The sequence below is a fragment of the Patella vulgata genome, chromosome 6 (genome assembly GCF_932274485.2).
Source record: "Patella vulgata chromosome 6, xgPatVulg1.2, whole genome shotgun sequence".
Classification (NCBI taxonomy): domain Eukaryota; kingdom Metazoa; phylum Mollusca; class Gastropoda; family Patellidae; genus Patella; species Patella vulgata.
Window position 1 is genome coordinate 51,537,358 of NC_065884.2, and position 22,665 is coordinate 51,560,022.

Sequence of the window (22,665 nt, forward strand, 5' to 3'; positions counted from 1 at the left end):
TTTCTTTGATATGCCCAACATTACATAACCACTCAAATACTGTGTCCCTCTAACTATATGCTGTGAGACAATAATTTTAGTAAGTGGCTATTGTTACGACGAGTCTGAGCCAAGTTTAGAACGAATTCCAAAATGGCTACCAATCTCCCCAACACCAGCTTTGAAAAAGGAGCAGTATTTTCAACCTTTTTTAGAACTGAAGTCAGCAATTGAGAGATGTGAAGGGTTAGGGTTTAGGGTTAGGACTATTTTTAAGACTATTCAGTTTTTAACTTATCCGATGGAGGGCTGTGAAAGCATCTTCGTAACAATAGCCTGAGGACTATGTTTACTACTCGTCGTAACAATAGCCACTGCCATAATTTTATGCCTTATGAAATTAATTTGACCTGCTTTCGGTCAGCATGTGTTTTGAAATTAATGCCATTCACCACACTCTATTCTTGTCCAAGATAATTATTGACTTCTTGGAATTTTAACATTCATGTACATGTAAGTACTGGTTGGACACCATATTTACCAACTAATGACATCATATTTTTATCAATGATTTTGATTAATCTCTCATCTATTTAATCACTATTGATTACTGCCTTTTTTGAGAGTTGTTATGTTTGACAATGCTACCGATTTAATGGATAACTACATTGTACTCCATACTTTATCAATGTTAGAGAACAAAACGGCATATTGAAATGTGACTGGTGATAGGTTGCACATAACTCAAGCTCACATTAATTACTTGTTTTATGGTAGTACTAGTAAATGATTTATTTTTCATTCGTGAATTGTTTATTTTTTAGATATACAAGCTGATCTCCAGTTAAAGATTATATTAAATTTGTGTGTTTTGTGATATTGTAGGTAATGGTTATATAGCAGCAGCATTTGGAACAGAAAATGGTTTGTTTGTGCGACTTAACAGAGCATTATCATTACCAGTTCAATTCTATCCTGTTGTTGGTATAAATGTGGAACATAAAGATGTTAAAGGTATTACAAATTAATCACCTATTATTCTGAATAATCAATTATTATTCTGAATAATCAATTATTATTCTGAATAATCAATTATTATTCTGAATAATCAATTATTATTCTGAATAATCAATTATTATTCTGAATAATCAATTATTATTCTGAATAATCAATTATTATTCTGAATAATCAATTATTATTCTGAATAATCAATTATTATTCTGAATAATCAATTATTATTCTGAATAATCAATTATTATTCTGAATAATCAATTATTATTCTGAATAATCAATTATTATTCTGAATAATCAATTATTATTCTGAATAATCAATTATTATTCTGAATAATCAATTATTATTCTGAATAATCAATTATTGTTCTGATAATCAATTATTATTCTGAATAATCAATTCTGAATAATCAATTAGTATTCTGAATAATCAATTAGTATTCTGAATAATCATTTATTATTCTAAATAATCAATTATAATTCTGAACAATCAATTATAATTTTGAATAATCACCTAATATTCTAAATAATCACCAATTATTATTCTGAATAATCAACTATTATGTAGAATAACCACCTATTATTCTGAATAACCACCTATTATTTAGAATAACCACCTATTATTTAGAATAACCACCTATTATTTAGAATAACCACCTATTATTTAGAATAACCACCTATTATTCTGAATAATCACTTATTTTTCTGAATAATCACTTATTTTTCTGAATAATCACTTATTATTCAGAATAATAACCTATTGTTCAGAATAAAAACCTATTGTTCAGAACAGTAACCTATTGTTCAGAACAATAACCCATTATTCAGAATGATAACCTATTATTCAGAATGATAACCTGTTATTCAAAATGAATTACCCCATGCTTGGTTACTACATAGAACAATTACTGCATGGTCGGATATTATATATGTAGAATATAGATAGACCCTATACATCTCATATAGAGTTATTATACCGAGGGATTAAACCTCTTGTCGACAAGGTTTATGTTAATTTTTTAAATGACATCTAGAACAGGGTTAACTATTCAAAACAAAACACAACAAAATGTGATGTGTTACGAAACGTCGTTATTAAATAATAGAGAAGTAGTTATATCCATATATACCTTGTGTTGTGTTTTGTTATGAAAGGTTTATGCTGTGCTTTATTAGATGTAAGAGACTCTTGTTGTATACACATTTTTTAAAAAAATTTCTTAAATCATTTCAGATGCCTTTGTATTGGATTTAAAATCTGGTATTGCTCATCGAATGCAGGCACTAAAACAGGTGAGATTTAAATTACTGTAAGATAGGATTTAAATCTTCATAAAATAATTCTTAAGTTATTTTCAGCCCTACACACCATGCAATCATCATATTATATCCTCGCCTCTCTCAACTGGTTTGTGAGATTTGGAGGTGTTAGATGGTTGTACACTGTGTACGCCTTACCATACCCCACAACCAATACCAAACACTACTTTCAGAATAAATTTCAACCTATTAAAATATTAATAAAAAATGTCTCTTTATATCTTCCATTATGTGTTTTCCATATGTTCTATATTTATGTAATTATATATGTATGTATGTATATATACTACATATTTATACTGTGTACATGTAATTATATCAGAGAGAGGGTTTACACATAGGCATAGCCTGTTCCCCAATCCAAATTCAGATATTTACTGAATAAAAATATTTATAAAAAATAGGTAAGAAATTAATGGCTAATGAAATTAATCTGAAGGAGGTCAACATAAATTCATATTTATTTGTAAAACAGTTCAACATTATCATCACTTTTTTTGTGTGTATTTTTCAGTCATGGCATTGTGTACAAATGGAATCAGAGTTATATGCCCATAGATCCAGACCATCAGTCTTAATACAAGATATCCACATTTCAAATCCTACTGTATGTTATTATTTCTTTATGTTTGCCACTGTATCACAAGTTCATTTGTAGATATTATTTTTTTTTTTACAATGATCACCAGAAATATGATTTAAATTGACAACCTGACAACTGAAACTAAATGACTTATTACATCACAATTCAAAGCTCTACATTTATCTCATAATATATGCAGAATAGCAATTGACTTTCATGATTACTAAATGTCATTCTAGAATAATAATTTACCTCAATTACAGTATAGTATATGTAAATAAAAGTTCATATAAGTCATTGTAAAGTCAATTGATGATCGTTCAGTCCAATTATGATTATCAAGAACAAATGTCTTAAGTTGCATAGGAGCTACAGTGGCTTTGTGAATAAAGTGCTCGCACGCCAACCACAAAGTTCCGGAGAAGCCTGGCAAGGAACTGTGTCTGGTCTTTTGCATGGTACAAATTCTGAGGTCCCATTTTCATGGCAAATCTTTTCTCACAACACAATGCATGGCATATGCCCATTTTCATTAACCCAGTTGGTGCAGAAACTATACGTTAAACCACATTTCATTTCTTTTCTAAGTTGCATACTTGACAATTAGGACTACATATAGTTAGCTCCTGGCTTCAACTGGAAACCTTTAATAAGATTACCGGTAACTCTCATTCTTATGGGAAATACGGTCTGCAGTAAGCTATAACAATAAGGTTGTTTTTAATTTTTAAGACAAATGATCCGTGTATCGCTCTGAAAATATTTAGTTTATATGGCCTAAAACTGCTGTGGGTTACTTGAGTGGATGTCATAATACAGGATGCGATTCAAATCCAGATGTCTAGAGAATTACAGTAGTAAAGTGGTGGTTTTTTTTGTTGTAGGTAGATTCAGTGATAATAGAGTTTGATCAAGTTGGAGCATCAGGATGGACTGGTGCTGAAACTAAAACTTACAGGTAGATCAAATATCACTTGTTATTGTAGAAAACACATAGACTTAACACTGATCATTGTGAAATCTTATGGATAAGGTGTGGAGAATACATAATTAAGGGTTTACCAGAAAACTATTAAAATACAGGTTATAGAAGCTATGCATAGTCATGAGCTAGCTCTTACAGGGTGTGATTTGATGATGATCAAAGTATTGGAAGTGTCGAATGATTTAAAAATGTAATTTCTAATCTTGAATTTTCCATGTTTTTGATGTTGAATCATAAATCAATGGTATTGATGCATAATTGTTAAGTACACACAAAATGTTCTTAGGAGGTTTTGTTTCATGATGATCAGACAATAACAAGTACTATAATTAATCCATTCACATTGGCAAAAAATGAAAAAAATCATAATTTACTTTTCAAATTTATAGTCGACAGTATACTGGATTATTAATCTGCATAAAAAGTTCTTCCAAATCCCCAAAATTGAAGAAAACTGTCTAAATAGAAGATATAAAATCAGTACAACAAAATTGAGTCATACAATAGTAGCTTCAAAACTTACGAATGGGTTACCCCAATCCAAATAGTCATATCTCAGTCAATATTAATGTTAAAGTCATAGAACTTTGCAGTTTTATATAAGTCTGTATGTACTGTAACATATATTTTTTGTCCAACACCTTTCAAAGAAAGCAGGGGACTATTAAAACGGGTCTGTCCGTCACATTTTTTGGGACACAATAACTCACCTTCTAATTGAGGTAGAATGTTCAAACTTGGTGTAGGACTGGGTGTTTATTAGGTGAATGCCTTGATGGAGTTCGAAGATGAGTCTTTTCTCCCTAGGCTAAGCAGAGATAAGCAATTTGATTGGTTGATGCTTTAGGACACGATGACTTTGGTTCTAATTAAGTGAAAGCGATGAAACTCGTTGTATAGTTTCATTATATCAATACCATGACTAAGTTTGATAATGAGCATTTTCTGCTCAGGATAAGCAGAGCAATAAGCAATTTGATTGGTCGAGACTTCAGAGCAATTTGTTTCACAGAGGATTACGAAAGTCTTTTAATAACACTCTAAAAGATGACTGCTTTCAACACGTGACGTCACATCACGTGGTGTCAATAATTGGCTCAGTAGCGCATGCATTGTTTACATAAGACGTTGCTGGTCCGGGCAGTGTCATCTATTTATTTTGGGATTGCAGCCTCACTGTTGGCTTGTCACGAGACAAGCACTGGTCCACTTGAAATGGAATGACCTTTATATGAATCAATTTAAATTAAAATAGTACCGGTACATATTATAGACATGATATTTATTACAGTGTAAAAGATTACCAACAGCAGACACTTACATACAGAGTAACAACTGGTGTTATAAAGATACCTAATACAGATGCAGTTGTTGGAGCAGTTATTGCTACTATAGCTTCACCAACATCAGTTGTTGTGAAAGCTAACAGGTCAGTAGAATATCAGACTAATGATAATTCAAACTAAAAACAGTAGAGAGCATGAACTAACATTACTCATTCTTGCTGTCTAAAAATGTTTATTTAATTATTTCTAAAAATCAAGTGTAATCAATAACCTATCACAATTGTAATCAATAACCTATGTCAATTACAATTGTGATAGGTTATTGATTACACTTGTAATTGAGATAGGTTATTGATTATTGATATTGTAATCAATAGCCTGTATTGCACCTGTAATAATATCAGTAATATGAAATTTGGACCTTGGATGTACCATTTTGTCATTTTCAAAGTGTTATTTAAGAAACCTGATATATTTTATTGAATAAAACAGGTTAATTGTGTGTAGAATATTCTGTGTACCCTTTAACCTTTTCCCTAGTAACTATCTAAAGGTCTTTGAAATGTTTTAAGGTCCAGATGTTGGTGGAGTTGGAGACTGAAAACCTTTATAAAGGGATCCTTGAAAACTGGGGTTTATCTTTTAATCAACGAAACCTAATTTGGTTTCTTCATTGCAATTGATTGATATAAAGTACAGTTCATTTGTATATTTGGTAATTTTTTTTATTTTCAGTAACTATAAACAACATATAGTAACCATTGTCAAGTACACAAAACCTCTCAATAAACAAATTGTCCAGTCAAGCCTACAAGATCTCGTTGAAAAAGTCAAGTCGGTTAGTTGAATTTATTTTACTATTTTCTGTATTACTCAGATGGACACTGTACCAAGAAAAGCTGACTGTTTCCCATATGTCCAAAATATTTCTACCTTTCTTGGCTCTTTCTTGTTAGGTTAGTAGATATATTTATTTTAACCCCTCTTCATTAGGATGTTAAACCCCATTTCAGTTTATTTATTTTAACTGATGAGCTATTATTAATCAAAATAATGATTGTAATAGAGTTGACTAGTTTGGAATTTCCAGTTAATTAACATATAATTTAAATATAGTAATGTAATTTTAAAGCCTTTTGTTTGGCTCTTGAGACAATCCTGTCCCTTACATTTCATTTCCCCCCATCAGGGAACACAACATACTGTTATGTTCTTACCTCCCTTGATACCTATACATATAAGGCATTTCTTTGAAAACAGTTATAAATTTGTTACATTACCATGCAGGCTTCACTATTCTCTAAAATTCTTTGTACAGTAATTTTATGATGTTATATTTACATGTTTTGCAGGATCTGACAGAAGTTATGAATATTAATGCTAGAATGTTAAAGAGAGAACATACTAAAGTTTGGGGAAAAGTAAGTACTAGAGTACCGTATATTAAATGTATTTGTGTAAGTCATTTAAATATGTTTAATCCTCATAATGTCCAAAATTTCATTCCAAAACCCCACAAATTAGGCCATACAAAAGAATATTCTGGTTCTCGGACAATACTTGCCAAAAATCTGAGTTTATTTTTGTGTTTTTATTTTTGTCGCATTGATTCTTGGTTAAGACTGAGAACATCAGCCATACTGTTGGCTTGTTTTGTAGTATTTAATTACTATAAGTATTTTTATATTCATAGTTTCAACTGATTGTGCTTTTACCTTATGATTTTTTTTATTACGTGTCTGTTCATTCTATATGTATAATTTGTAAACTGTGTGATATTTCTGTTTTCAGTTATGGGAAACAGGTTTTAGTATAAGCAAATCAAAGGCTAGTGATGCACACAATGGAGATAAGATTAATACGACAATCTATTATGTTTTATGTAATGTACCCGCACCGTTACACGATCTTACAACCAGTAAACAACAGAGAGATGAAATATTAAAAGTTCTTTATTATCCAGATAAATGTTACGGCGAACATTCTACATTGTAAGTTCTTTAAATCTAAAGTAACATACGTATACTATATGTATCAATAGTAATAGAATAGAGTCCATCTTCAGTAAAAAAAAATTTAGAATTTGAACTAGGCCATTACATCTAAAATACAACGGCTTCTTTCAGACGTCAAGACTGGTTTATATTGTCTCAACATTTCAGCTTAATTGATTAAATGGAAATGATAACCCAAATTGTTTATTGTGGTTATGTAACCCTTTTAGAAATAAAGCGTATGCCATAAATTATCCCAGACCTGGAAGGTGTGACTATTCAGTATCATTTGTAAATTTAACCAAGCCGCTATTCAATCACAAAAGTATAGCGGGAAATTGTTGTAAACACATACAGGTCTCGATTTATAGACAGGTTGATCTAGGCACAGGATGATCGATAGTCAAGAATCTTGTCTCCAACTCCACCTGTTAGCTGGTCTACGGTTTGCCATTGAGTCAAGTGGTGTGGTTTTGATCCAACGCTTATACGGGACAAAGAGTATGTTTGCCTGTTAACCTTGTGGGTTTTCTCTGGGTCCTTCTGTTTCCTCCCACAGCTAAAACCCTCTATGTGAAAGTGAATTATTGAAATAAATTTGAACAATGTGTAAGTCCTGAAATGACCTAGTTTGTGTCAAATAGACATTAAACATCATTTCTCTCTCCAACTCTACCTGACAACTGCATGCTTCATTTATACTTGTGACTAGAATAAAAGGTTCTAAAAGTTGAAATATATCTGGAATATGCCCTTAATTTGTAGAAAAGCTGATACATTGTGGATGGATGTTGTAGATGAAGATCATATTGCTAGAGTAGTTACAACATGGATGATAACATTAGAAAAACATAGTTGTTCTTTCATGGTACAAGCAGGTAAGTCTTTTATTATATCAACACTAAACCATATAAGTATATTTAATCTTGTGATTGTCCTCTCGTCTTTTTTTCTCAAAAATTATCTTGTGAGTTTCAAAGATTATCCTCTTAGTTTCAACAATTGCCCATATTGTTAAAATTGTTTGACATTCGAACTCATGACGTGAACTAGAACACTATCTCCATACAAGAGACGACCACCGTTAAGATCGGTCGCATTATTTCCGTTACGTCTTACTTGTAAATCATATTTTTTTTCATTTTGAGTGAAGCGTGTATCAGGGCCTGGGTTGTACAGCACAGTTGGGCGGTGTTATGCAAATGTGTCCTAACCCTCAAATTACCAAAAATCGTTTTAGTACATGTTTTGATTAAAGAATTTATGACAATTGATATGCAATATTGTTTTTAGGCGCTACTTAGATAAGGCTCAGTGTCTGCCCTACAGACCAAGAATCCACTAAGCAATGTGAAATCATTGTTTCAGCGTAGTAATGATGGGGTTGGGGCGTCGTGTCAGCGTGGCGTTCTAGATCGTGTCAGCAACGTGGTTGAGACGGTGGGGACGTTGCTGTGCAGTGCAAAAGGTGTGTGCAAAGTGCATAGCGGGGGCATTGTGTACACGTAGTGAGAACGAGAAAATGCCTTCACACCAAGAAGCTTTAATGAGGTGAAGTCATCGATGCCATATTGGTTAACCCAAAACAGCGTCTCTCTAATTATTTTGACAATATGCCGGGCTGTTCCGGGTAGACGGACAATGTGAAAAATAGAATAAGAAATATAATATTTCTTGTGAAAAAAAATCCTTTTGCCTTCTAGTCACCAAAAAAAAGTGCCCGAAAATTCCATTACCTTTTGATCAAACTGCATTGTGCGACAGTTTTCGGGCTTTACAATTGACGAATGGATAAAACATTTAAAATCAGTGTAATAAACACTTGTCTGGCGCCACTCTATGACTAGTCATGCTGCTTTATGGGAGCCATATCTTTCGTGTCTCATTTATTTGATTTATCAGTTTTTCGGGACGTAAATTTCTGTAAATGCAACATTGGGGCTCTTGGCTGCAGTCTGGTCAGAACCCCGCTTAATCTGGGCAAGGTGGAAATGACTAAACAATCTCCCAAAATATGAGCCTCTGTCATTTTCTCCAGAAATTTGTGCCAAAAACCTACACTTCTTGATTGGCCCAGGTCAACAAGTACAGTTACTACTCATCTGTTGTCAGAGGCGGACTGGGCCTCAGATCGCCACACTTAGAAAAACCTAAATTAACATATTTTTTTTTCAAAATAACTAAAATTCATAATGGCCTCAATCTGAGGAGAAAAACGATCTATATGAGTGAGGTGCAGGAATAGTGAATCAAACTAGTTTCGTTTTCTCATCATGTCACTTTTTGTTCACCGCGCTGTGGGGGCGGCGAAACCAGTTGGTCGGAGGGCATAGAGCTACCCAGCCCGCTTTTGACAATTTTAATCTGGGGATAAATGCAGAATTATGATCATAAATGGTGCAAACTACAAACTTTTTAAAATCGAAATCAGAGGAAATTAGATACCAGCCATACAATAGGTCGTTAACTGGTTCCCTGTCCAACTGAGGACTAAAGCCATCGAACAAGGAGGATTGATCAATGGTGCATGTACGTACATTGAGGGGGCGCTTTTTCGGAACAGAGGGCACATAGCCACACTGGTTTCCTGTCCAACTGAGGATTAAAGCCAACGAACAAGGAGGATTGATCAATGGTGCATGTACGTACATTGAGGGGGCGCTTTTTCGGAACAGAGGGCACATAGCCACACCAATCCCTATACCCTAGCTGGGAATCTCACCTGATTCGATTGTTATCAACCATTTCCAGTTTCTTTTGTTTTTTCAAACACCACCTACCCTGCCTAACCACCCAGTACGCCTCTTAACTTCTCTTACAAAATATTCTAATAACACGGTATTTTAATATAGCAATCATTCATTTCATTTTATTAGATATGAAATATATTATGTGTATTGGAAATTTCATAACAATGTGTTGCCTTTCATTGTGTAAATCAAATTTAATTCTCATAAATCTATACAATCTGCTGTATATAAGCTACTCTGTTTGAGATGATATTTTTAATTCTATAGGCTTAACTTTATAGATTTATTGTAACTTAATAATTTTTTATTTATATAATATGTGTTGCTTTTCACTGTGTAAAACAAATTCACTCTGGGATAATTAGGTATTACATGTACGTTATTCTTGTTTTAAAACAAAAGAAGTTTCATATTAACTCAACACAACCAATTATTTTTAATGTTTTGGGTTAACCAAAATGGCGACACTGACTGCAATCGCCATAATGGTAAAATGACTTCATGCCGTCTCCAGTTCATCAAAACTTCTTGCTTCACACTTAAGAGGGTTTTCTGCATTTCACCACAACCTCACCACACTCTATTTAATTTTTGTGCGTAGGATATCCAAAATTTGATGCACATTATTTTAGTACATTTTAGTCCTATATTGTATTTCATGATGTTAAAGTAATAAAATTTTTTCTGGAACTTTTTCTTTATTTGAATGGCTTCTATTTTCGGTGTTTTCTCAAAACCTCAAATTTGGGGTTAAATCACATTTGCATAACACCTTCAAGTTGACTCTTAGTTTCAAAAAATGATTTTCTTACATTATCTTCTTAATCTCAAAAATTAATTCCTTAGTTTCAAAGACTATCCTCTTAATCCTGAAAATTTGCAAAATTTGGACACTTTCATACTTGATATTAAGCTGCACTCTGCCCTTCTTAAATTTATAAGTTTTTGAATGTAAATGTCAATTTTGATGACGAACAGTCCATTTCCATTAATGGTTAACATGTGCACATTGGATCATAAGGTCTGTCATTGAGGCAAGTGGTGTGGTTTCGATTCCCCACAAGGAGTAGGGTCGCCTGTCCAACCTCGTGGGGTTTCTCCGGTTTCCTCCCACTGCTAAAGACCCCTACGTTCAAGCGAATTATTGAAATAGAATTTAACCATATGTTAGTCCCAAAAGGACCTAGTTTGTGTCATGTGGACGTTAAACCCCATTTCTCTCTATTTTATGTCAAAAGAAACATATTGACACTATTTTTGAATTACATATTTTAGCTGGAGGACTAAACTAGCAACAAGTGATTAAAACTTTTTGTCTGAAATATTGTTTTTTTAATTTATATTAATGATATGTAAATCTGATTAAATTATGCAGGTGCTGAAGGAGTACTTCAAGCAATGGTGATGAGTTTTGGTGCCTTGAAATTTAAAGATCATCATTTAGAATTTGCTGTACATCCTAAAGAATTACATCGAGATATTTCATTCCGTCGTATAAACTATGGCAATAACACCCATGTTAATATATCTGTGATAGTGGGAGAAGATAATAAAGCTAATTTATATGTAGCATTAGATAGAAATGATAAACCATATTATGGATGTGATGCTGGTTGTGTGGATGCTCCTGTTTCTCTTAGGTAAAAAACAAATTATTATTAGTTTTTACATAGTTTTAAACAGAGTTTTCTCATAATATTAATAAGTTTACATTTCAGCTTACTCACCATCAGGGATCTTAATTGGCTGATTATATTCAGCCACAGTCGCTTGATGTTTTAAAAAAAACAATTGATAAAACTAGGTTCTGGCCACTAAAACAATGAACCGGCCACTAAAACAATGAACCTACCACTATGGTGTCATAAATCTTCTTTTGGCTACATTACAAAGGGTTCATTATTACTTTTTGATCAACATGCTTGTCAGCTACAATAACAGTCCAACAGTCATACCTTAGTGAGAATCGGCCATGTGGTTTATAATCTAAGTAATTAGCACATAGGACGGTAATTTTTATAATCCCGTAAAAAAACCCAAAAAACAAGTTTGCTGATTATTTATAAAAGGTCCTGTAAGTTGCCTTTGTGAAAATACATGAATGAAGATGATTGGGAATCTTGGGAATCGTGCCGTCTCCCAGGTAGATATTAAAATAATAATTGTATCATACATTTGATGGTTTGACTGATCAGTTGTTAGTTAAATGTAAATAGTCATTGAATAATCTCCAGAGAGAACACTGTATACCCCTTTAAACAGACATTAATAATATATTTTTCCAGCAGAATCTCTGATGCAAAATCACCGATGACATTGACATACATAGGTTGGAATTAGGTCAATAAACCAGCAATGCTAGATTTAGTTTTAACTTACATTTACGGTTATGATTTAGTATTTTATACACATGCTGACAAAGGTTTATTTTTAACATATTCAATATTGTCTCTATTATTGACGGCTATGGCATAGTAGTACGGAATTTTATCTTATGAAGCAATTTCAGTTATGGTTGTCGTGTGACTTCTGTATCGATTGACTATCATCTTAGAATGAATAAAAACTTTGCAAATTATGTGACAGGCAAAAACAACAATTTGTGTTAAACATGCATATGCAAGAGCTAACTCTGCCTATTGCAGGTCTTTCTTTGGGCCTGAAATGTTATCTAAATTATTAATTGGACATTGATTAACTTATCCAGACCATAATCAACTCTCTATGCCATCGTTAGTCTGTGATATTAACTGGATTTGAATACATTTTGTGATAGATATTTTAAAGTAATCACGACTAAGACTAAACTAAAATTAATGGCTAATATCTCGATTCCTATGTGAAGCAATTTGACTGAAAATTTCAGTGTATTTTGTTTTCATTATCTATTCTTTAACTATTATATCGAGAACTGTCAGCTCTTTATCTAATCTTACCTAATGCCTCTTTAATAAGAAAAAATGTAATGGTGCTGTAAGCATTTTCTGATACTGACCGTAATAGAAATGTCATAATTTCTAGGACTGATGGACTATATCTTATAACTAAGCAAACGTAAATGACTGCCGTTCAATTTGGACTGTTCAAGTTTTTCACTATAATGAATTAGAAATTAAAATAAAATTGAATGTAGATCACTTTATATACATTCATATTATGTTGATATGTGCTTTTAGAATGACATTTAGACCCATTTTCACCCATTTTAAGGTGTCAAAGGATAGAACCTTCACCCTTTAAAGTATCTGAGTGTTATTTGAACGTTATAGGAATCCCTTGCAAACTACAACATTGAACCTATAGGAATATCAGATCAGAAATGGTTCCTTTTAGTATTTACAAAGATATGATGAACTGAAATTTCTTCTATCTATGCTGCTTCCTATGTAAACAAGCCCACCGCCATCGTTATGTTTCTTGAAATGTAATTAAAGGGGCATTAAAGATTTAGATAAAGAGCTGACAATTCTCGCTATAATAGTTAAAAAAACATAGATAATGAAAAGAGAATATGCTGAAAATTCCAGGTTAATTACTTCACCCTGAGCCTGGATATTGACGATACAGTTATAATTTAGCCTGGATTGTCATTATTACTGTTGTTGCGATAATAAACTTTATCTCGATTATACATTTTTATGGTAACCGTATCGACCACAAAAGTATTTAAGTCTACTTATATTGCAGCCATCTGATGGCATCGAGAGTTAATTATGCTCAAGTTAATTAATGTCCAATTAATAATTTATATAACATTTCAGGCATAAAGAAAGACCTGCATTAGGCAGGTTTAGCTCTTGTATAATGCCTGTTTAATAATCATGTTTTAATCTGATTGAATGCTAGTAGCCAGGAGTTTATTTAGCGTTGTATTTTGATTTGACTTTCTTAAAAATGTTAAATAATCATTCTTGAGTACCGGTATATATTTGCGTGGGTTAAGCTGTGAGAAATGTGATACTTTCCAAAAAATGCAAATCTACCACACAACTGCGCGCTGTAATATATACCCTTAATAAAATTTTATTACATTAGTACAATATTCAAATGTAGGTTACATGAAATATTGTTTACTGAGGTAAGTGAATCATTCAGTATCTATTTACATAAAGATGATATAGATAGGTTGACAAAGGTAAAACTTATAGTTCAGGTGATTTGTTGACATAGACATTATAATCTTTTAAGTTACCATACTCGTACACATATTTGTAATGTTATCTAAGAAATAATGTATACAAGATTATTTCTTACAAATGAAATGGGGTTCAATATCCTACTTTTCTGCACTGACTGGCCTAATGAATTTATATATAATTTTATCTAGGACATAATGTATGTTAGTTTATCATTTTTCAAATGATTGGATCTTTTTTTTGTTTCTATTCAGTAAAAATTGGCAGAGATTTCCAGTGAAATTAACAGATCCATTAACATCTATATTATATATCACAGCTGATAAACAACATATGACAGATTTAAAACATATAATACATGTCACAACTATAGAAGAAGGTAAAATATACTTTTTATTCTTCATTAGCTCGGGGGTTGGGTGGTAGAATGAACTAACATTTTCACTTCAGATCATAAGGTCTGCTATTCAATCAACTGGCAAGGCTTCTATTCCTAGCTTGCATGTGACACGTGACAAGGAATAGGGATCGCCTGTTTCCTCCCACTGCTAAAGACCCCTGCACGTATTGTTGAAATAAGATTGAAGCATATGTTAGTCCCGAAATGACCTAGTTTGTATCACTCTGATGTTCACAGTTTTAGGGTAAACTGTGTGACTCCCTAACTTCATTATACTACCGTCATAGAAGATGCTTTTCTTAAAGATATCTTTAGATGTTAAGGGAGTGATCACTAAAAAAACTGATTGGAAAAAACCCAAGAAATTCTAATTACATTGAAGATTAAACCAAAAATTGATTCTAGTATTTCTAGATAGATTTGGAGCAAAAGAAAGCACTTTGTATTGTATTAAGATTATTCTTGTTTTCTTATAATTATGATTCTCATTGATGAGATTATTTCTAAGTAATCGACATATCATGCATAGAAAATGTGTCATGAAGGATAGGGATGAGGATTGACAGAATAAATGGAATAAAAAAAACAATCTATTTATAAGATTACATTTTGAATTATTGCAAAAAAAAAAAAGGTTTTAGATAGATTTGGGGGCGAAAGAAAGCTCCTGTTTATATAATACAGTTAAATCTTCTTTTAAGATTATGTCTGATTCGCTTGTTGTTATGATTCAAACCAGGAAAACAACTGTCAACTGATTCTTTCTCAACCTATTACGCAGATGGGTCATGTAGAATGTGGTAAAACTACAATAGAATATGTACAACTTTATCAATTTGGTTTTTTTTTCAGCTCCTGCTCATGAACATCATGTCATTGCCTTACACAAACATGGACATCATTTTGGAGGATTACCAACCTTATTCTGGGTGTCCATAGCATTTCTTATTTTAATATTTCACTTATTTTTATTTAAATTAATATATAATGAATATTGTCAAGGACAGGAAAGGTATGCAAGATCTAAATATAGTTTATAGTACCAGTATTTATCATTTTATTTTACTTATATATTATATGTACATACAAAAGTAGTTTATTGAGAATATTTCCTTGGAAAACTACATTACACCGTATAATCCGTGAGTGGCATTTAGCAATTGTGCACAATTTTGACAAACAGGAAGTGTTATGCGGAAGGCTACAAAAAATAATCTTAGATTGCCCATATCTCAGTTATGGTTTTTCGAAATTCGGAAATTCGCTCGATTAGTTTTAGCGTCAAAGATTTGCAAAAGTTTTCTTCAACATTTTTTCGACATTCAAGATGGCGTATCTCCATCACTATTTAAGGTTTCATGTTGAAACTTGGTAGGAATAAGGAACACGTCGATGCCTTCAAAATGGGATTCTAAAAAAATTGTGACGGCTTCCGGAAACTTCTGGAAATTTTCAGAGCCTTCTGATTTTTCCCAAACGTGAATAATTCTTTCCATTTTATAAATAGACCTAAAATGACATATGGTGGTGTTAGCCCCAGATATATTTGAGAGACCTTGTTCAAAAACATTTTTAAACATTTGGCCGCCATATTGGATTTACAAAAATCCTTTAAATCGATATTCAGCCACCATTTTCATTCCAATTTTCAAAAACTTATTTTTGTTTTGAACCTAGTCCAGGTGGTAACAATTCTTAGGGAGCTGATTTTTGAATTTCTATGTTGTTTACTTTTGATTTCACTTTTAGTTTTTCAACTTTTTACCTACTATCTGGTGACCTAGTCTTTCAATGACCCTTGACATTTGTATATATGATGACTCTGATGTCTACTATCAATAAACATCAAAAAGTTGGGCCTTGAAGTATAACTTCCGGTTTTAGAAGGGTTCAAAACGACAGGTTTTTCCACTTTAATAGGTATTGGATGATACTATACTCAGTAATTCTTGGTGTGACATGACGTACCAAAACACGTCAATATTCCTACGGAATTCTAGTTTTTATTTATTGCTTTGTCTAAATTAAAGATTAATTTAGTTTAAAATATAGTAACAGCTGGGTTGAAAATATGTTGGAATTTAAATAATCCTGGTTTTACAGCTTTTGAAAAATAGGAAATTTTATAATTTAGATAAAAGAACAACCAAACTGATCAATAAAATTATAATTAAATTATTGTGGTCTGTCACAGAGGTATTACGATTACAATACCTCTGTGAAACAGACTGAGTATAATGAGGCAGGTTTTTGATGATATTAACGACGGGGGGGGGGGGGGGGGTGTGAATGGCTGAATGGTAAGCATGTGCGCACTGTATCATAATGTCTGTCATTGAGTCAACTGACGTGGTTTCGAATCCCTGGTTGTATGTGACAAGGAGTAGGGTTTTCTCTGGGTCCTCCGGTTTCCTCCCACTGCTAAAGACCTCAAAGTGCAAGCGAATTATTGAAATAAAATTGAACCGTGTGTTAGTCCCTAAATTACCTAGTTTGTGTCAAGTGGACGTTAAACCCCATTTCTCTCTCTCTCTGATGATATTAATGAATATTCCAAATGGAGGGTTCTTGTTTCATTCATATTTACTGGTAGTAAAGTTCACTGACTGTTGAACTGTACGGTAAATTGATAGTTTTTAGGCACTAATAAATGTTCAAATTTGTCAAATGCTAAAAATTGTCATTTTTTTTTGCAAAAAGTGTCTTGCTAATCCTAAGTAAACCAAATTTGTCAACAAATGACCATCTGGCAAAATTACAGTGTGAAATCTTTGTCTTAATGTCTGAAAAGAGCCACATTATTGTTACATAGGTATAATACAAATGTTTATTTATATGACATATATCCCTTTCTTTTATTTAAACTGAAACTATCTATAGTATAACAATGTTTTGTGCAATCTATCTTGTATTTCAACAACATTCCACTCTTATAGCTTCACTTAGACAATGGAAAATATGTTATTCTGTTTTAAGATAGGTGTTGATAATAAAATATTTATAATTTTGTGACAAGCAGATAATGTGCATTCTAGAAATGAAAGAATCTGTATTATCAGTTAAAGTTTTCTCAGAAAACTATACAACAATAAGCTAATCATTTGATAATTCAAAAGTAAATATGTTGCTTTTAGCATGTTTTATGTCAATGTATTATCATTATCCTGTGATACACAACTTTTCTTTGTCTTGTCAACTCAAGCCGATATACAGATTATTAATTAGATATTAATTAACTAATTAATAATCAAGACCATAATCAACACTCCATGCCATCAGATACTCTAGATTTTCAACAGATTTAAATATGATTTGCAGTTTATGATTTAACGTGAAAATGGATAATCAAGACTTTGTTTATTATTGTAAAAACGGTAGCAATGACAATCGAGGCTACACTGTAATTGTATCGGCAATGACTGCGCTCAAGAGTGAAGTAAGTTGACTGAAATTTTCAACATATTCCATTTTCATTATCTATTTTTTAACTATTATAGCAAGAACTGTCAGCTCTTTATATCTAATCTTACATAATGCCCCTTTAACAAATCAGGCATATAATTGGTATGGACTAGCCTAATTTGATTTGAGAGAAGTTTTGTATCTTGCATATTGATATTTTATGAACAAATAAACATTTTACTGTTATAGAGGTTTCAGTTGGGTGAGTGATCATAAAGAAACTGGTTTTAAAGGTTTCATATTTGTACTTCATACAAATGTGAAGTTGAAGAATTTGATTTTTCAAGTATTCAGTATTGTGACAATACAATACAAATGGGCTCTCAGTGGGTGTATAATGTGTTTATATTCAACCTTTTATAGTAAAATATTTACTGACTATATATATAATCTCACATGATTCAATATTGTGTTTAATATATAAAATGTTTTTGATGGTTACAGCTGTAAAATGTCCGAGGCGGGGGCAATAATAAAATTGATTTTATACTTTAACTGTTGATTGTTAAATGAAAAAATAAAAATAAATTGGTTCTATCTAATCAATAATGTCCTTTTGTATCTAAATCATACAAATACAGATATTCGATACTTCTTATAAGTTCAAAAATAGTTAATAGACATAGTTTGGACATATAGTATTAAAACATACATATTTCTATTTAAAGATTGTATATGTAGTCAAGAAGAAAATGTGTGTCTTTGTCATGTAGAATTGTTAAATAATTTACATGTAAATATTGAAATTGTATATAGTTTTAGTAAAATGTATAGATGGGTTTATAAAACACAATAATATGTATATACTTGGGTTTATGAAACAAACACAACAATTGTTCTTAATGATTTAATTTTGTTATATCTTGTGGGCTTTAAATTTATCATTGAAAACTATTTCATTGCCATTTACTAATTTATGTTAGTGAAATTTGTAAATGTAATATTTATTCTATATGTAAACAGTAGAGCACGCAAAAGATAATATATTGTAGAAGAATCACAGGAATTTAGATTCCAATTAGAAAGACATAACCGCAATATTTTCAGATTTGTAATTATCTACCAAAAAAACCAAACCCAAACCAACATTTGTTGTTAAAAAAGCGTCACAAGATGATAACAGGTTATTTCATTTGGCTAAATCTGTTTTATTCTGTAACACTTCAAATGACAATCTGTGAAAATTTGAGACATTTGAATTAATTAGTAGTAAAGATATCTCCATCTGAAAATATGATAAATATAATAAACATCATTTGATCTGTAAGCATTCAAAAATTACTAAATAAATTGGCCACCCCAAACAAGTTTTTTTTCCTAAGGAAATACACAGTCAATTACTGATATAAAAAAATAAAATTATGGCCTGGGATTGTGATCTTATAAATGAACATTAAATTGCCTAATACAGGATTTTTCTTTATAATATTTAACAAATGTTTATGTACTTGATTGTCTGGGAGATGTGTATACGCCATGGTCCTATAAGAGCATATCATGTTAAATATTCAAATACATTTATAATTGTATTCAATACAGAATGACAGATTTGGATGAGTGAGTGAATAAATGATTGCCATTAAACAAATGTTATTTTATTGCTGGATTATATAGTGGTCAGCTATTATCATTTAATTAGTATTTCTTTGTAATGGTAAATACTGATATTAGATTTTATGAGCATTTTAATGGAATGTAGAGTAGTCGTATTATATTTATACATTGATCAGAAAATAATTATTACTTACATCATGCTCCCCGCAAGATGTATAAATATTGTTATTCAGTTGAAGTACTTGTGACATATTTTAAATGTATTGATTAAACATACATTATGCAAGAGCTAAATCTGACTATTGCAGGTCTTTCTTTAGGCCTGAAATGTTTTCTAAATTATTAATTAGACATTAAGTAACTTATCCAGGCCATAATCAACTCTCGATGGTATCTCCGATATTAAATAGATTAGAACAGTTCAGCTAAAAAATGAAGGAGCGAGACTTAGCTTCGAACAACCAGTACGGTGGTTGAAATTATTGCACACGTCTTGTCAAACCCGCAAAGGCTAATATCTTCGCTCGCAATAGAGTAATTTGAATGAAATTTTCAAATTATTCATTTTACATTATCTTTTTTCGAACTATTATAGCAAGAATGGCTAACTCTTTAACTAAATCTTACATAATGTATCTTTAATCAACTGAAACTCTAATTGTTTAAATAGTCAGGTGTGTTTTCTAAATAACATTGGCTTTAAGTTAATCAATTTTATTTGAGCATATATGTTTTTTTGAAAAAATTTAAATTTCATCACCTGTCAGGTATTTTATGTTATAAAATAACATATTATTAGTTTGTTATTGATTTCATTCAAATGGACAAATTCTTTGGATGTTTGTTTTATTGTTGATTATATTATTATTATTATTATTAATTGTTTGTTTTCAGTTAAATTAATTGTTAGCAATTTTCATATCATAACCAGGCTTATTTCTTCATTGATTAACACGGATTGCTAAAGATCTGATTTTTGTCTTGTCCTTGTACGAATAAATAACAGAATAAATAATGGGGAGAGAGGGGGGTATCCTAATTATAAGGTCATTGAGGAGGTGTGGTAGAGAGGTGAGTGGCTGCAAATAACTGTAAATCTCCTGTACCATTTCATAGGTTTTGTAAACTAGCTCTGTCACATTGTCACTTAGTATGAGAGCCATAAGGGCTGACATGGAAAGTGTGTTTGGATTGGATGAAAAACTGATTATGTATAAAAATGATATGGGATCTTTGGCTAGTTGTTATTTAATAGAATTGTAACTTTCACTGTGAATCTACCCCACCTTCCTCTATGATACAATAGATAAAAAGTAAAATCCATGCTCGTTTCCTGTACTTATAGTGGAATATGTTAGGGTGTTTGTGATTATGGACATTATGGTTAAATGTATATCGTTTGTAAATATTTCATGACATAACTCAATCATTTTCATGCAAAATTAATATAAAAGATAAAAAAATAGATTTATTTGTTGATTTTCATGAATGATTTGATCAATTAGTGTTAATGGTCTGTATCCTAACTACCCAAGTGTGAGATAGTTAATGCTGGAAGAGAAAATAATAATTAATAAGAATGACATGGATTATAAATCACCACGATACATTTTTTAACTGGAACGATCCTTGTCCATGATGGATATTAATAACTGAACATAAGAATGATTTAAACCAGTCTCTGAAGTCCGAAGATTTATTTTTAGCATTAGATTCTTTCTCTCAATGCCAACGTGTGCCATCTGACAGACCTTCGCATCCCTGTACTTCACTGAATACACTCCAGGATCGAACCCAGGTTAGTGAGCCACTGAGCCAGCACCTTACTCACTAAGTCACCGTGGCTCTCGTCTATAACCTTATAAATACATTTGTCCACATGTGGTAGAAAGCATTCAACCCAACGAAAGTTTGAGAAAAAGCCTGAGTCTGTCAAAGGGATGAGAATTAAAATGGTGACCTGTTCTTGGGGACTTGCTTGAATTGATCTGAATAAAGACAGTTATTGTTTCCCGTGTACTCTGTTCATGCCGTGGTGTACCAGAGGTTTGGCGTGGTCAGCTCCTTGATGGACTGCCTTCAAGACTCAAGTAGCCTTTTGGAGCCTATTACTGAGAAATATGAGAAAGGGTGACATTTTAAAATAGATGACATCAAGTTTTATTTAAATTAAGTAAGGCAACTTGTAAAACAAAGTTAACAGTGACATTTTCAGAAAACTTTATTTTAATTTCAGTCTTTGATTGGAATTTTCCGGCATGGTTTCCCCTTGTCAGTGGTGCAGGATGGAGGGCCCAACAAGGACAGCTGTCTAGTCATTTGGATGGAACGCAAAACCTGATGCCCTGTGTACACATTGGCGTGCATATAAAAGATCCCTTGGCAGTTGGAATTCTGGGCAAAATTTTCTTCATAGCACACTGTATGGATCATGCCCGTCTTCGCTTAACCCCATTTCATTTCTTTGATTGGATGCCCCCCCCCCCCCCCTCTGTAAGAGATTCCTGGGCCGTAGCCACCTCTGCCCATTCTCTGCACTCCAATGTGTTTAGGTATAGCAATTTTTTCTTATTCCCATTCTTCCAACTTTTCCCGCCAATATTCCAACGTGATTAAAACACAGATCCTATTTCGTTTCGTTTTTTATAGTTCAAAATTTCATTTTACTTATCTTTACTACACTAGGATCTGGAAGAGTTGTTATATTACCGACGTTTTGGTTGAAGTTAGTTATAAGCCAATGAAACGGTCTGTTACGGCGACTTCTTGGCATAGGGTCAAAAGCCGCTTGTACGACCCCTGACATGACCTTCGTGTACAACTTGTCAGACCTTCATGTAGTGTAGGCCATCGACATTATAAAAAAACGAAACAAAATATAGACCTGTATTTTAATCAGATTGGCCAATATTCATGACTTTCCTGCAAAAGGACTGGGAAGTAAATGCAAATGAATTAGAGAAATCACCTACTAAAAAGACATCACAGACATTAGGATTCCTTTTATCAGGCCTAGAATGGGGCTAGAAAAAAATGGAAAACGTCAACCTGTCTCCCCAATCACAATCCTCATTTTTATCAGATGATTGTGGCATGTTTGTAAGCTTTGTGATTATAGGCCAAGAAATGCTATGGATTTTACATTGAAGTCAATAGGGTAGAGAATTACTAGTCTTAATCCACCAGTCTCAGGCATGAGTTGTCT

General features: G+C 32.2%; 2 protein-coding genes across 2 annotated transcripts in view; one reads left to right on the forward strand and one right to left on the reverse strand.

The window, feature by feature from the left end:
* Window positions 1-9,952, reverse strand: part of LOC126824789 (Bardet-Biedl syndrome 2 protein homolog) — a 37,039-nt gene extending 27,087 nt beyond the window's left edge. Inside the window, exon 1 of the mRNA XM_050554177.1 lies at window positions 9,881-9,952. The gene's annotated coding sequence lies outside the window, so the exon portion shown is untranslated. The remainder of the gene's footprint in view (window positions 1-9,880) is intronic.
* Window positions 1-20,925, forward strand: part of LOC126824790 (uncharacterized protein KIAA2013 homolog) — a 28,220-nt gene extending 7,295 nt beyond the window's left edge. The window contains exons 4-15 of the mRNA XM_050554178.1: window positions 865-993; window positions 2,225-2,283; window positions 2,825-2,917; window positions 3,778-3,851; window positions 5,170-5,307; window positions 5,900-6,002; window positions 6,517-6,585; window positions 6,956-7,155; window positions 7,924-8,036; window positions 11,284-11,548; window positions 14,299-14,423; window positions 15,297-20,925. Coding sequence (XP_050410135.1) covers window positions 865-993; window positions 2,225-2,283; window positions 2,825-2,917; window positions 3,778-3,851; window positions 5,170-5,307; window positions 5,900-6,002; window positions 6,517-6,585; window positions 6,956-7,155; window positions 7,924-8,036; window positions 11,284-11,548; window positions 14,299-14,423; window positions 15,297-15,484 — 1,556 coding nt within the window. The 3' untranslated portion in view covers window positions 15,485-20,925. The remainder of the gene's footprint in view (window positions 1-864; window positions 994-2,224; window positions 2,284-2,824; window positions 2,918-3,777; window positions 3,852-5,169; window positions 5,308-5,899; window positions 6,003-6,516; window positions 6,586-6,955; window positions 7,156-7,923; window positions 8,037-11,283; window positions 11,549-14,298; window positions 14,424-15,296) is intronic.
* The last annotated feature ends 1,740 nt before the right edge of the window (window positions 20,926-22,665 follow it).